Source organism: Cebidichthys violaceus, unplaced genomic scaffold (genome assembly GCF_023349555.1).
Source record: "Cebidichthys violaceus isolate CVI_PGR_0920_01 unplaced genomic scaffold, fCebVio1.0.p SCAF_44, whole genome shotgun sequence".
Lineage (NCBI taxonomy): Eukaryota > Metazoa > Chordata > Actinopteri > Perciformes > Stichaeidae > Cebidichthys > Cebidichthys violaceus.
The window spans coordinates 1,962,083-1,976,625 of NW_027176639.1; the positions used below are offsets into that span (position 1 = coordinate 1,962,083).

The following is a 14,543-nucleotide window of genomic DNA, read 5'->3' on the forward strand; positions in this document are numbered from 1 at the left end:
ATAGAGATTATAATCTATGTAAATAGCTCGTGCAGATTGACGCACATTGATCCTCTAGACACGAGCCCTTTAGCTTCCGTTTAAATGTAGTCCGTTCAACTTGACCCCCGCTGTGCTGGTCTACTACAGAGTCTACTCGCAGAACCTTCGGTACCATCGTGTGACTCACTCACTGCGCGTTTATCTCCGAGACGCGGTCCATGGTAGGACGCTGGAGGGGGGGGGGGGGGGGTCCGGAGTCAGGACCCAAGAGGAACCAGCGCGTCCGGAGCTCAGTCTACTGGGCCGGAACTGGATTTGACGAGCAGGTCCCTTCTGGATTCAGCGGGTCCCGGGGGTTCTGTGCTGGTCGCTCCGTCTGCTGGATCTCACATCGAGTCAGGACACAAACAGGAAGCGAGAGAAACACAGCGCCTCCCCGCTGAAGAGTGTGCGTGTGTGTGTGTGTGTGTGTGTGTGTGTGTGTGTGTGTGTGTGTGTGTGGCTGGGACACTGTGGGAGGAAACCACAGACACTCAAACACACACACACAGTCAATGGTTGGTCACTGCTCATGTCTATTAATTATTAATGATGAATTCTGATGAATGACGCTCTACATATTTATTATAGTATTAGTTTTATAGGAGGTCTATCTTTTTATATTCTAGTCATTTTTATATTCCAGGTTTATGTTCTTGACTTATACTTCTCCTGTATTTTTATTTCCTCTTAATATGTTTAATGTACTATGGTAGTATATATATATATATATATATATATATATATATATATATATATATATATATATATATAGGAGATTTGGGGGGGGCACCCCTTAAAATGTACTGTACTATACAATTACAACACACACACACACACACACACACACACACACACACACACACACACACCACTATGCCTTAAAGTGTAATTTTCATATATATTATATGATTTAACATCATTTCAGTGATAATGAACCTGCTGAGAGTCACATCAGCTGTGTGTGTATAGTGGTGTTGTTATTGGATTCAGTCACCTGTTGGGCGTTTTGTCTCCTCCTCCTTCAACAGGTAACCCTGTCCTCCACATGCTGCAGTCCTCTGACTCTCCACAGATGAGTGATGCTTCCAGCCCACCTGCTCCCCTCTCATCACTCTGGAACTCAGTTTGCTTCTGTTCAGGACAGACCTTTAAGACAGCTACTGAGGCCTGACCACACACACAGTAGAGCCCCCCCTGCTTTAATGTCCCCATTATATGTGCTGACTTGCTTTCTATCTCCTGTTGAAAGGCCTGTGTGGTCAGTGAGCACGTACACCACCTCCCTCATTCTCCGCTCTACACCTGCTGGTCTGACAGATCACAGAGTAAACAGGTGGGCCGTATATAAGAGCAGCAGCCGGCTGACTGATACCCTCTGAATGAATCGTCTCCTGTGATCCAACACTGCTCAGGCTGTTCATCTTAGCGCTGCAGGTTTTCTCACACTACTCTCCTCGATGTGTAAAGGACTCTCCTCCCTGCCCTCCTCATGCCTGGAGAAGTAAGAACGTTCTCTGTGTGAATAAGTGATTCCCTGACTGCAGAGTTCGTGTTATGAAGAGTTATTCGTGTGTTTCAGGGCAAAAGAGATGCGGGTGAAGTTAAGCCATCTGGCTGAAACGCACCACAAGCAAAGGTAAACTACTGAAACTCTTATTTCACATAACTATCAGATCCACAGTCATCACTTTCATCTTTCTGTCTCTTCTCAGGGTTCAGGATGGAAGAGCTCTCCATGACCTGGAAACTCTGCTGACCAGCAAAAGTAAGAGAGTTATTTCCACTATTTCTTCCAAAGTGGGTTCATTGTTTCATTAACACACAACAGGTTTGTTTCACAGAAGACATGTTGACATGTCATGCTGTTTACCGGGACACAGAGCCATCGTTAGCCTCAGCAGTAACACCTGTGCTTCTCTGACAAGTCACAACGTCTGCTGTGAAGAAAGCTCAACGCCTGATTCTAAATGTGTTCCTGAGTAACGCTGAAGAGGAACGCTGCGTTCCGCTTGCACAGCTGTAGTTTCACTCTTACGTGTTGCAGTACTTCTGTCTGCACACGTCTCTGTTCATACGACACTGATCCTCAGGAGCGTCGTCCACGAGGTGCAATAACTGGATATTAATGTTTCAATAGAAACACGTGATAAAAACACTTGAACTAACAAAACTATGATTCACTATAAAACTAACTGTCCATATTAAAGCAACACTGTGACTTTTAAAAGAAGAAATAATATTCTTGTTTCATATCAGCAGTGATATATTAACTGATGTTACCGAGTCACATCTCAGACTTCATTTACCATTGTCTACATTAAATGTCACCTGTGTGCCGATTGGCTGGTGATGCTCAAGTTAGTCCCACTTCTATCAACTCATATTAAATACATAAGAACATTAAAACAAACCCACTCTTCTCCATGCGCTTCCTTCTTCTCACATTGACTCGCTTCCCTCTCTGGCTTGTTCTTCTCCAGGCGGTCGTCAGGCGTTTCGGGACTTCCTGCGCTCAGAGTTCAGTGAGGAGAACCTGGAGTTCTGGCTGGCCTGCGAGGACTACAGGGTTGCTTCTTTAAACCTGCAGAAGACCAAGTCCAGCAGCATCTACAGCCAGTTCATCAACCCCGACGCTCCACAGGAGGTCGGTGCAGAGCAGCGTGATGCGATGTGTGCAATCAGGGCAAAGAGACGCCTAGAACTAAAAGAGCTTCTTCTGATAATCCCTTCTCCACTCAGGTCAACTTGGACGCCGAGACCCGGGAGGCTCTGTTGAGTGTGACGGACTCTCCGTGTGCCGACACGTTCAACAACGCTCAGCAGAGAATCTACAATTTGATGGCGAAAGACTCCTTCCCGAGGTTCCTGCGCTCCCCTCAGTGCATGGAGGCCATCAAAGCTCTGTAAACACACGGCTCAGCTGCACAGACCTGCTGTACAAACAGCTGCTGATGAACCCATCGTAGTTCAGCTGCTTGTTTTGTGATTGTTTTCCATGTGAGCCGTCCTAATGCATGCTGTTAGAAAGTCTCACATATAAACCTCACATCTAGACTGCTTAAGCTGTAAGAGACGTCCACGAAGGACGTAAATAAACCTCATTAAAGACGACTCATCGTGTGTTACTTCATGAGCATCAGTGTGGTGTGTACACACACACACACACACACACACACACACACACACACACACACACACACACACACACACACACACACACACACACACACACACACACACACACACCAAAGGACTCTCGACAGTGACAGGTTTAAGATTCACACTTTACTCTGATCATCTTTTCTGTACAATCATAACAGAATGTCGAACCTGTTTAACAAAAGGTACAACCTAAAGGTCATAAGGTCATAAGAACATGGTTCCTGATGTTTCAGTCAAGATTTTACAACAAACAAGCAAACAAATGAGAAACTGAGAGTCAATGAAGCTGTATAGTGCTCCCTACTGGAAGTTTATGGAACTCACATATCTATACATTTCTTTGTAAACTGAAAAGTAAATAATTAGAATTTGTGCAAGAAGTGTTGTGACTGTTTCAGCTGAAACATTCAGGGATGAAAACAACAACACTGCGCTGGCATGTCTCTTAAATCTGAATCGGAGGAACAATCGTAGATCACTGATCCCAAGACTAAGACTTGGGTTCAGCCCGCTCAACCTCAGGTCCTGTGGATCAAGCCCTACTTGGATCCGGTTCCTGCTGGACGGGCTGCTCCTGGTTTGCCTTTTCCTTCGGCTCCTTTGACCACACTCAGCGGCTTGTGGAGGGATAAGCTCGCCTTGTGGGTCACGTCCTTCTCAATCTTGTTCCTGATGGCGACCTCCAGACCCTGAAGGGAGCAGCAGGAGGAGGTTAATACGGCTCACTGGTGCGTTCACTGTTAGCTTCTCATGACAGGTTGAACGAGATGGACCCTTTTGTTAAACGCGTCCTCACCTTCTTCAGCTTCTGTTGCTCAACGACTTGAGTCTTCTTCGGTGCAATGATCCTCCCTTTACAAAGGAAAACAACAATATCACTGTCAACAATCTAAATAGAATAAAAACACACATTCACTGTCTTAAAACAGGTCTGATGCGTCACACGTTACATCCCTACTGTAGTCTACTCTCACTACGACAGCTAGAAGGCCTCTGTGGTCACTTCAGAGGTTTGCGTTTAGACTGTGGTGTTTGATCGTATCTACGTTGACTGGCATGTACAGGATGGACAGAATAAAATGAACAGTTAAGTAGTCTTGAACACGTTAAAGTGACCTGCGTCACAGCTCGTGAGCCTTTAAAGCTCTTCGTTTAATCCGTCGCTGAGCTTCAGAGTGAACACAGTATTTTAATGTAAGTTGTACAACAGTTTTAAGTCATTTCCTAATATATGTTTTCAGCTCGATATTCTAAATATTCGAGCACGAGTCACTTTAGTAACGTTTAGCTGTTTTCACGCTGGTCACGTGTTGATGCCGTTTTGACAAAAATAGTTTTCGCGCCCTTTTGGTCAACATCTTTAATGAACAGGGGAGCAGTTTGACTCGTACCTCCTTTCTTCGGTCCTTTCTGTTTGTTCTGCTGTTTCTTAGCGGCTCCGGGCCGCTGCGTTTTGAACTTCTTTGAGCCTTGAGCCATCTTTGCTAACCGGAAATACTCAAAGCGGTTCTTCTTCTTCGTCGTTTCGAATAGTAGTCGTCTTCCGTCTGTGTTGCGTTGCCGCCGCCTACAGGAGTCTCATTGTAGGTTCATGTAACAGTGTTTGAGACGGACAGAAACAACTCACTGGTTTTATTCTTTTTACTTTATTGATGTGAAAGAGACATCTCTTAATTCATGACTGCACTTTACAGCATTATATTCATGTACATATATATTTAAAAAAAATCCAGTTTTGAACCATTTCCACATTACAAAATGAAACCAGATAAAGTGATCATCAAGAACAACAATGACATACTTGCACTTAAAGAGGCCATCTGAACAACACTCCTTCCATGGTGACTGCAGGCCATACTAATCAGTGAGAATAAGACGCACACGCCTGCTTTGATGAGTTAAATCAAAGTGGAAAATACAGCGAGTGGCGAGCAGCGCTGAAGTTTGGCACCTTTGTGAGGCGAGGGCTGGGCGTGTTGAGGGGAACATCTTTTTAAACAGAGGACTATGTTGCTGCACGGTGTAAAAAACAAATAGCATAATGCAGAAACAATTGAGCTGCAACCCAACACGACACACCGGCCTAAATCTAGGCTGCTTTGGCAAACGAAAAGCACCGCCACAATGATTCGTCACTTTGGGTTCAAGATACAGACGTCAGTGACATTTAATCCAGATTCTTTTTCTTCTACAATCTGTCAGTCTGCTCTGCTGCAGCCTGACACGTTAAGCCCACGTGTTCATGCATTTCAGTGTTTGAGTCCGTGTAGCGAGACGGAGAGGTAGTGTGTATGGTTGAGGAGGCCTCCCCAGTGTGGCGTACTAACAGCCTAGTTACTAGGAATCACAATGTCATGAAGTAACATAAAGAAACACAGCCAAACAGTTATAATCATGATGTACAGACAAACAAAGATCTCACACCTCTTACAGAGGTAGAGAGGAATACCTGGCGGGTCTGACGGCCACAAAGCTGCTACATACGTCTGGAACGTTGTCTAAATGTGCTCCGAACAAGTGGCGTCTTAAACTGTACAAAAGAAACAATAGTCAAACGCACAAGTGTCTTTTATGCTCGTGTGTGACCTAACAGCATCTCTGTGAGTGGAGGACTGATGGACGGAGGACAAAGTAAGAGGGGAGGATAGACAGCGAAGGAAGAAAGCAGCTTATATTACAGCAAGATGTGGACAAGGACACTATGGACACTGTGGAGACTGTGGAGACTGTGGAGACTGCAAGTAGTGTCGACGTTAAGCCTGTTGTTCTTTAGGGCGTTTCTCTGCAGCTCTCTGTGGTCCTGTAGAGCAGGAACAGCTGAGTATCTGTCACCTGTTTAAATGAATTAAGTAAATGACAATGTCCACATTGTGGTGTGTGAGGTCAGAAGGGGTGAAGAGGGCAGACTGTTGACCGAGCTCTTCTCCAGGTCTCTGTGGGCTGGACGAGGTGGAGGTCTGGCTACACCGTGTGAACCGGGGTGACGGACGGACAGACGGGCCGCACCAGTGAGGCCCGAGTCCGACCCGGGACATTCAGTGAGCGAGTCCCACACAGACGGACATATTTAAGACTTTTCTAAGGAGCCTCTTAGAACAACAATCACATGATCACTGGTCAGCTGACAACACTGCAGGAACTCAAGTCATACGCCTTTCACAATAATGGTCTACTGGTTATGAGTGAATAGGAGGTCAACGTCAGGTTTAAACAGGTTGATGTAATGTTACTTAAAACTAGAAAAACGTGCTGCAGCTGATGACGGATATAAGAAACTTATCGTTTCAGCACTAGACGAATCAGATCATTCTGAAGATTGTCTCCGTTGTCTTCAGGACCCAGAAGAGTTAAGCTCACAGCCCACAGGGTTGAGATGTAGACTATGGAGAAACAAAGTCCTTAACGTCTGCCTTCGGCCCTCAGCATGAAGTCAGTCTGGAGTAAAACAGCGTTTCAGTTGAGAGGAGGATGAACCCAAAGAGAGGAAACATTCTGAACAGACGAGTCTCTGAACTCTGTCCCGACTAAAGAAGGGAGCGACGTGAAGGTTACATTCTGATAGTTAGTGTTGCTGAGCTCTCTGCACACGGGTCAGACGGGTCAGACGCCACGATCGTGAAGGAATAGTTCACCTAACATCAAGACGTGAAGTCATCTCCTGCTCCTCTCATCAACCGTTTACTACTGACGGAGTGTGTGTGGCCTCACAGCAGACCCATCAGACTCATCAGACCCATTAGACTCATCAGACCCATCAGACCCATCAGACTCATCAGACCCATCAGACCCATCAGACTCATCAGACCCATTAGACTCATCAGACCCATCAGACCCATCAGACTCATCAGACCCATTAGACCCATCAGACCCATCAGACCCATTAGACTCATCAGACCCATTAGACCCATCAGACCCATCAGACTCATCAGACCCATTAGACTCATCAGACCCATCAGACCCATCAGACTCATCAGACCCATCAGACCCATTAGACTCATCAGACCCATTAGACTCATCAGACCCATCAGACCCATCAGACTCATCAGACCCATTAGACCCATCAGACTCATCAGACCCATTAGACTCATCAGACCCATCAGACTCATCAGACTCATCAGACCCATTAGACCCATCAGACTCATCAGACCCATTAGACTCAGACTCATCAGACTCATTAGACTCATTAGACTCATCAGACTCATTAGACTCATCAGACCCATCAGACTCATCAGACCCATTAGACTCAGACTCATCAGACTCATTAGACTCATCAGACTCATCAGACTCATCAGACCCATTAGACCCATCAGACCCATCAGACCCATTAGACCCATCAGACTCATCAGACCCAGACTCAGACCCATTAGACCCATCAGACTCAGACTCATCAGACTCATCAGACCCATTAGACCCATCAGACCCATCAGACTCAGACTCATCAGACTCATCAGACCATCAGACTCAGACTCATCAGACTCATCAGACCCATTAGACCCATCAGACTCAGCAGACCCATTAGACTCATCAGACTCATCAGACTCATCAGACTCATCAGACCCATTAGACCCATCAGACTCAGACCCATCAGACTCATCAGACTCATCAGACCCATCAGACTCATCAGACCCATCAGACTCATCAGACTCATCAGACCCATCAGACCCATTAGACTCATGAGTAACTAAGCTGAAACCATCTTTTCACAGATCTAGAGAAAGTTAAATGAAAGACCTGTATAGTGTGACGTCTCTGAACACAGCGCTGACACAGTACCACCTTATAAAGCTTCAAAGCATCTTCATCTCGTATCCTGTGGAGACGTGAAGTAAGCCTTGTGTTCACTGTCACTCAGAGCGTAAAGGTAAAGACAGAAATGAACTGAACGAAGTGGAAGCGTGAAACTTAAGAGTTGAATGACTCTTCTCTGTCGTTCTCCCTTCAGCAGCGAGCAGAGCGCTTCTACAAGCATCAAAGTGTGACGTCACTGTTTGATTACTGTTTCTTTAAATCTATTTTTCTGAAGCTGTGCACAAACATTAGTTGAGTCTCGACTGACATGCAAGTGAGCAGATGACCAAACGTTCATTGTGTGGTGAACTATTCCTTTAATGTGGAGCCTGTAGTACAGAAACACAACAGACCTCTGATCACAGGTCCACAGAGCAGCCTGTGCAGCGTGGGAGTGTCTGTAGGTGCTGAAAACAATGATGGTTACACACATATATACATATATATATATATATATATATATGTATATATGTGTATATATATATATACACATATATACATATATATATATATATATATATATATATATATATATATATATATATATATATACACATATACACATATATATATATATATATATATATATATATATATAAGTACACTATGAGAACACAGGTGAGGTATGATAGCAAGGTACAAACGAGGAGGGAGGTTTGAATACAGCCATCAGGCTTCAGCTGACTTACGAGGTCAATTCAAAATTTTGCCGCCTGGGTTAAAAAGTTAGAATCAAATGCTGTCGTTCACGTCCCGAAAATCTGCTTGTGAACATTTATTCATGAGCTATAAATTTGGATTCTTCCTCTACAAAAGGTTTCTACACAGAACAAAATGAAGTGAATGTTAATATAACATTCTTTTAAGTCAAATTTAGTTTCAAACGACCACATTTTTGGTTAAGATAGCCGTAGCTTCCGCTAGCAGGGTTAGCTTTCTACATATGTACACACTACCAGCAAGAACATGTGTATTTACAAGAGGGCAGCAGCGCTTCAGAAACTATGGCTGATAAAAACCACTCCTCTAACATGAAGGAGTTTAAAAAGAATGACCTCATCAGGGATGAGTGTAGCGGAGCGCTATCTGTGGAAGAAGACAAGAGGAGAGACAAGAGGAGAGACAAGAGGAGAGACAGAATGAGAGACGGAATGAGAGACGGATGAGACGGTGAAATGGAAACAAAACAAAGACAGAACAGAAAGAGGAGACTGCACATGTGTGTCTGCTTGACTCCCTGCAGTGAGTGTGTGTGTGTGTGTGTGTGTGTGTGTGTGTGAGAACATTTCTTCTTCTGTGTGCACCACTGACATGTAACAGTGACTGTGCTTTGACCAAACCTAAACCACAACAATGACTGTGTGTCTGTGTGTGTGTGTGTGTGTGTGTGTGTGTGTGTGTGTGAGTGTCTTCAGAGTGTGTGACGTTAAGGTGCAGTGGTGCACACGGACCAGCAGGTGGGGCTGAGTGGCTCTAGAGGGCCGTGAGGCGGCCGGTGAGCGCCGCCTGCAGCTCGGAGGGGAGGAAGACCCCCAGCTCTGTGATGATGCCTCCTGTGATGAGCTGGTGAGGGGTGACGTCGAACGCCGGGTTCCACACCTCGATACCTGAGCAGTGAGGAGGAAGGGAACCGTTAAGAAACAGCAGACCTCTGGTTCCCCTTCATCTACACCATGTATACGAACTCTGAGCATCAGTTAACCTTCACCCTGTTACTGCTGGAGAGATCTCCAGTACTGTTAACGATGAGCAAACTGTTTACACCGTTATCGCTTCATTACTGTCTATAACTATATCAACTGGTTATTTAAACATTTAGTAACTTAATGTGTTTATTGAAACTTTAAGCTAAACTTTAATTGTTGCTCTTTTTCATGTGATTTGTTGACGGTAAGAAACATTTTTTAAATAACACAGTTGTATAATTTAAATAGTTAAAAAGCACAAGAGGACCAGAGAGAGGGAAGCGTCATGTTCTCTGTGCTCATTAAACGATGTTCTTTAATTACTGTGATGTCACCGAGCTGCTGCAACTAATTAGAGATCAAACGACTCAATTCAGCCTCTCTCTCTCTCTCTCTCTCTCTCTCTCTCTCTCTCTCTCTCCTCATGGAGCCCTTGCACCCTCTTTAACTCAGATACTGACTTCAATCAGCGTGTGTGAGGGTTCAGGGTTCAGGGTTCAGGGTACATTGGACCTGGGCCACTCTGATCCACCCCTCAATGTGTTCCCATCGCTCTCCTCTGAACCCACCGTTTGTTCCCGTTCCTGTCATTTTAAACTTCTCAACAACATGTGTGACGTCTTCCCTTCTACAAAGAAACCACCACCATGCCCCACGTCTCACCCGGGGCAGCGATGGGGATTCCGTTTATACTGGTGAGCTCCTCAGGGGGGCGCACTTCGATGATGATGTCCCTGCCACTCTCCAGGCTCAGGTCGCATGACGTGCTGGGTGCGGCCACGTAGAAGGGAATCCCGTGGTGCTTTGCGGCAATGGCCAGCTGGTACGTGCCCACCTTGTTGGCCGTGTCGCCGTTGGCCACCACCCTGTCCGCACCCACCACCACCGCTTGAGAGGGAGAACACGACGGGAGAGAGTTAGTGCCGATAAAAAGAGGGGAGTTTGGGAGAAAGGAGAAGAGGGCGCACACCAACACACACACCTGTGATGTCCATTTCTCTCATGGTGAGGGCCGCCATGCTGTCTGTGATGAGCGTCGCCGGGATCCCCTCCGCTACCGCCTCGTACGCCGTCAGTCTGGAGCCCTGGTTGTACGGCCTCGTCTCGGTGCAGTAGACGCGCTTCAGCCTGCTCAGCGCGTGGAGGCTGCGCACCACACCTGCACACAAGCACGCGGTCGTTACTACAGAGTCGGCGCCGTCGGTATTTCGGCCTGTTTTTCTACGCCGAGGTCGGCGCTCTTACCGAGCGCGGTCCCGTATCCGGCCGTGGCCAGCGAGCCGGTGTTGCAGTGCGTGAGGATGGTCACGGAGGCCCGCGGGACGCCAGACAGGATGTGCTGGGCGCCGTAGTTACCGATCTTCCTGTTGTCGTTGACGTCACGCTCCAGCATGTCTTCGATCCAGGCAATGACACTGTGGGGGGGGGGGGAGAAGAGGGGGAGTTGAGAGGAGGCTCCATCTGCCACCGTGGACTTAATGTGTCCATCAAGTCTGCAGCTACAATATGTCTCCATGGTTCTGTCTCTCTAATCCAGCATCTTTATTGTTCTATCGCTCCTCGTCTCACACTGTTCCTCACTCATCTTTCTTTGGACTTACAGAATCGACCCGTGATATGATTGGTTCTCAGCCATCTGGTTCACAAAGTGAACACAGTTCAACTTCCAACCAGCTTCAAGAGCCAGGTGTCACACTCTCCACTGCTCCAGTGTCTCTACAGCACAAACTAACAAACAGCCGGGTCTCACATGAAGCGATGCGTCCTGTGGTACCGGTCCAGGACCCGCCCCTCTGCTGTACGTCTATCTACACGGACTCATCACATGAACCGCTGATGATGAGAGGAAGTTCCGAGTAGTTTCAATCTCCAAAGCGTCGATCAAACTTTTTATCTCGGATACAGACGTTTTATGTTCTCCACATTTAATAATCGGTGTTCCTCTCTGTGAGAAACTTACTTCAACCATTGTTGTGATCCAACATGAGGGACAGTAGCGGTGTGGAGACAGAGACACTGTATCAAATGTGGATCGGTCACATCCGGTTGATGCCGATAACTTCAGTCTAAGTTTAACGTGACAAGAGCAAGTAACCCATGAGTGCTCCGTGTCCATTTATCATAAAAGGTTCTCTGGAGTTCTCTTGAAAACAAATGGTTTACATTTACATTCTACAACTCACTGCGTGAATCCTAATCCTGCGAGTCTGATCTCCTTCAGGAAACACTCACAAAGCAGTTATACACATTCATGTACATTAATATATACATTAATGTACATGAATGTGTTCCCTGCTGAACTACCACCAGTGTGTCAGAGGAAATTAAAAAGTAGGATGGCTGAGAACACAGACAGACAGACAGACAGACAGACAGACAGACAGACAGACAGACAGACAGACACCTTTCTCTGAGCTGCTCAGAGTTCTTCTCCATGCTCTCGTTCTCGGCGAACTCCATCAGCTCGCGGGCGGCCCGGCCCATGTTGACGGCGGTGGGCCGAGCCGAGGTCAGGTGACACAGAGACTCCCTGATGAAGGTCACGGGATCGTCTCCGCCGGCGCCGGCCCGCAGCTCCACCGCCAGGCTGAGACAGCCGACGATGGCGATGGCCGGGGCGCCCCGCACCTGGAGGAGGAGGAGGAGGAGGAGGAGGAGGAGAAGAAGAAGAGTCAGCATCACATGGCGGTCTTCATCTTTGCTCTCTATGCCAACTTCTAACAGACGTCTCCAGGTTTAAGTATTAATCCACCACAGAGTCGTAAGAGGAAGATCACTGAGCCAAAATTATATCATCTGTCTCCTCTCTCTCTACCATTAGACTCCATTATTATCATGACATCACCCTCTGCTTATGGAACATTCCTTCACTCTGTCACTCTCTCTCACACACACACACACACACACACACACACACACACACACACACACACACACACACACAGTAGCTATACACGTTTGATCGTGTCTACTGTGTGTGTGTGTGTGTGTGTGTGTGTGAGAGAGAGACTGGGGAGGACAAAAGAGTGAGTATCTGCTCAGTCCTAACAAGTGAAACCTGAAGACCTCTCCAGCTGTTGGAGAACTTGAACACGTGACTGAGTCTGAGTATCAGGTCTGAGGTCTTCAGGTGTGGAGGGACAGAGAGCCCGAGGTGTCACCGAGTGCATCCAAGACCCGAACACGAACAAAAAGCAAAGGTCATTAATAATTCATCAATATCTCCCAAAGAAAGAGGGGGGGGGCATATGATTCCACGGGTGGGCGTCTGTGTGCAGATGTCTAGTGAGAGGAGCTTATACATGATAATGTGAAAACTATATGTAAAGGGTGTGTGTGTGTGTGTGTGTGTGTGTGTGTGTGTGTGTGTGTGTGTGTGTGTGTGTGTGTGTGTGTGTGCGCGCGCGCGCGCTGCAGGTGCATCCAAAACAAAAATACGGGCCGACAGCGGGAGCATCAGGCAACACATGCGTGCAGCGGTGGGAGCACAAAAGACCCGATCCACAAAATAATAATAACAACACGCACGACGGGAATAAATGCACAAGCAGCGGGGCATGCGGGGCGGCTGGCAAGCGGGAGAGAAATCCCCGAGAGAGGGGAGAAGGGTGGAGAGAGAGAGAAAGAGAGAGAGAGAGAGAGAGAGAGAGAAAGGGGCTCCGTACCTTCATGGACTTGATGGCCTCGTACGCGTCCTGCACGGAGCGGATCTCATCGTACGAGGTCTGGTGTGGCAGCAGCAGCTGGTTGAGGATCTGCAGAGACCCGGCCCGGTAGCGGATCGCTTCCAGCGTCATGACGGAAGAACGAGGCGGGATGGAGGGAGAAATAACACGGATGGACCGGTTGCAGGCGGGGGCGCGCACACGCACGCACGCACTCTCTCCAACACACAAACACACTCACTCGTCACACACACTTTCACACACACACTGCTCCTCTCTCTCTCTCTCTCTCTCTGAGCGGATACACGTTGAAGTGACCGCGGCCTGGCTGTCGGTAGTCCCGGTGTCCGTCGCAAGGAGAAGAAGCAACGTGTAGCAGGAGGAGGAGGAGGAGGAGGAGGAGGAAGAGGAGGAGGTGCAGGCGGGTGGGACGGAGTAAAGACAGGAGCAGGTCTGCTGTGCTGCTCGGGAGGATGGATGGATGGGGAGAGGAGTGAGAGAAGCTGCGAACCTTCACTGACAGACGAGCAGGGACGCAGACACGGAACCACGTGCTCACCGAGCAGGAAGCCCTCGTCTCTGTCCACGCCCACCGAAGTCTCGCGGGTTGTCCAATTTCACCAAGACTCCCCTCCCGTGTTCCTGCGCACCATCCCCCTCTCCTCGTCCTCCCTTTGTCACATTCAAACACGTTATTAGCATAACGCCAAAGCCTCGCGCGTCACCCCAAAACAGCAGCATTGTGTGTTTGTCTTCCATTTTATTGTTCCTCATCATTTAGGTGAAATCGGCTTTAATTCCTCCCACGAACCGACCTGCTGTGACAATAAACGGTATTCATTGTTACACGTTGCCTGATAAACCCACTAAAGAGTTCAGTGGAAACACTTCGTCACAAACCGGCTTTCATATCTGAGGGAAACACAAACATGATCATAAAGCGTTATTAAACAAGTCAATATTTCACATTGAATGCGGTTACAAACAGTCTGCTGTGGTTCTCCTGGACCTTCAGACTGGGAACATACTGTATACAGTATATAAATAGTATATAAACAGTATGTATATGCTGTATACAGTATATATACTGCATGTATATGTTGTATATGTACACACTATTTGGGGGATTTGGGTGGAATGCTGTATAAAAAGTTGTGATCTCAGATGTTGATCATATGAAAATCCATTCTACCATGATTCACAGAATGTAGTGTAGCAG

The 14,543-nt window shown here is 47.1% G+C and overlaps 4 protein-coding genes across 6 annotated transcripts in view; 1 reads left to right on the top strand and 3 right to left on the bottom strand.

The window, feature by feature from the left end:
• Nucleotides 1-405, bottom strand: part of LOC137886583 (mitochondrial adenyl nucleotide antiporter SLC25A24-like) — a 9,853-nt gene extending 9,448 nt beyond the window's left edge. The window contains exon 1 of one of the 3 annotated variants that reach the window (XM_068729095.1): nt 174-405. The gene's annotated coding sequence lies outside the window, so the exon portion shown is untranslated. Of the gene's footprint in view, nt 1-169 lie in introns of all 3 variants that reach the window. The other 2 variants (XM_068729093.1, XM_068729094.1) reach the window with 2 other exon arrangements.
• A 638-nt stretch (nt 406-1,043) lies between these two features.
• Nucleotides 1,044-3,135, top strand: si:ch211-196h16.12 (regulator of G-protein signaling 5). The gene is made up of 5 exons (XM_068729096.1): nt 1,044-1,525; nt 1,604-1,660; nt 1,737-1,789; nt 2,505-2,668; nt 2,764-3,135. The coding sequence occupies exons 1-5, from the start codon at nt 1,482-1,484 to the stop codon at nt 2,929-2,931; spliced, it is 486 nt and encodes a 161-aa protein (XP_068585197.1). The 5' UTR covers nt 1,044-1,481; the 3' UTR covers nt 2,932-3,135.
• Nucleotides 3,136-3,294: 159 nt separating this feature from the next.
• Nucleotides 3,295-4,711, bottom strand: cunh19orf53 (chromosome unknown C19orf53 homolog). Its single transcript, XM_068728933.1, has 3 exons — nt 4,578-4,711; nt 3,983-4,038; nt 3,295-3,875 (listed from the first exon to the last, which is right to left on the bottom strand). The coding sequence occupies exons 1-3, from the start codon at nt 4,663-4,665 to the stop codon at nt 3,726-3,728; spliced, it is 294 nt and encodes a 97-aa protein (XP_068585034.1). The 5' UTR covers nt 4,666-4,711; the 3' UTR covers nt 3,295-3,725.
• Nucleotides 4,712-8,563: 3,852 nt separating this feature from the next.
• mri1 (methylthioribose-1-phosphate isomerase 1) lies at nt 8,564-14,297 on the bottom strand. Its single transcript, XM_068728887.1, has 6 exons — nt 13,325-14,297; nt 12,064-12,287; nt 10,905-11,074; nt 10,642-10,818; nt 10,323-10,547; nt 8,564-9,581 (listed from the first exon to the last, which is right to left on the bottom strand). Exons 1-6 carry the CDS (start codon nt 13,454-13,456, stop codon nt 9,448-9,450), a joined length of 1,062 nt encoding a protein of 353 aa, XP_068584988.1. The 5' UTR covers nt 13,457-14,297; the 3' UTR covers nt 8,564-9,447.
• Between the last annotated feature and the right edge of the window lie 246 nt (nt 14,298-14,543).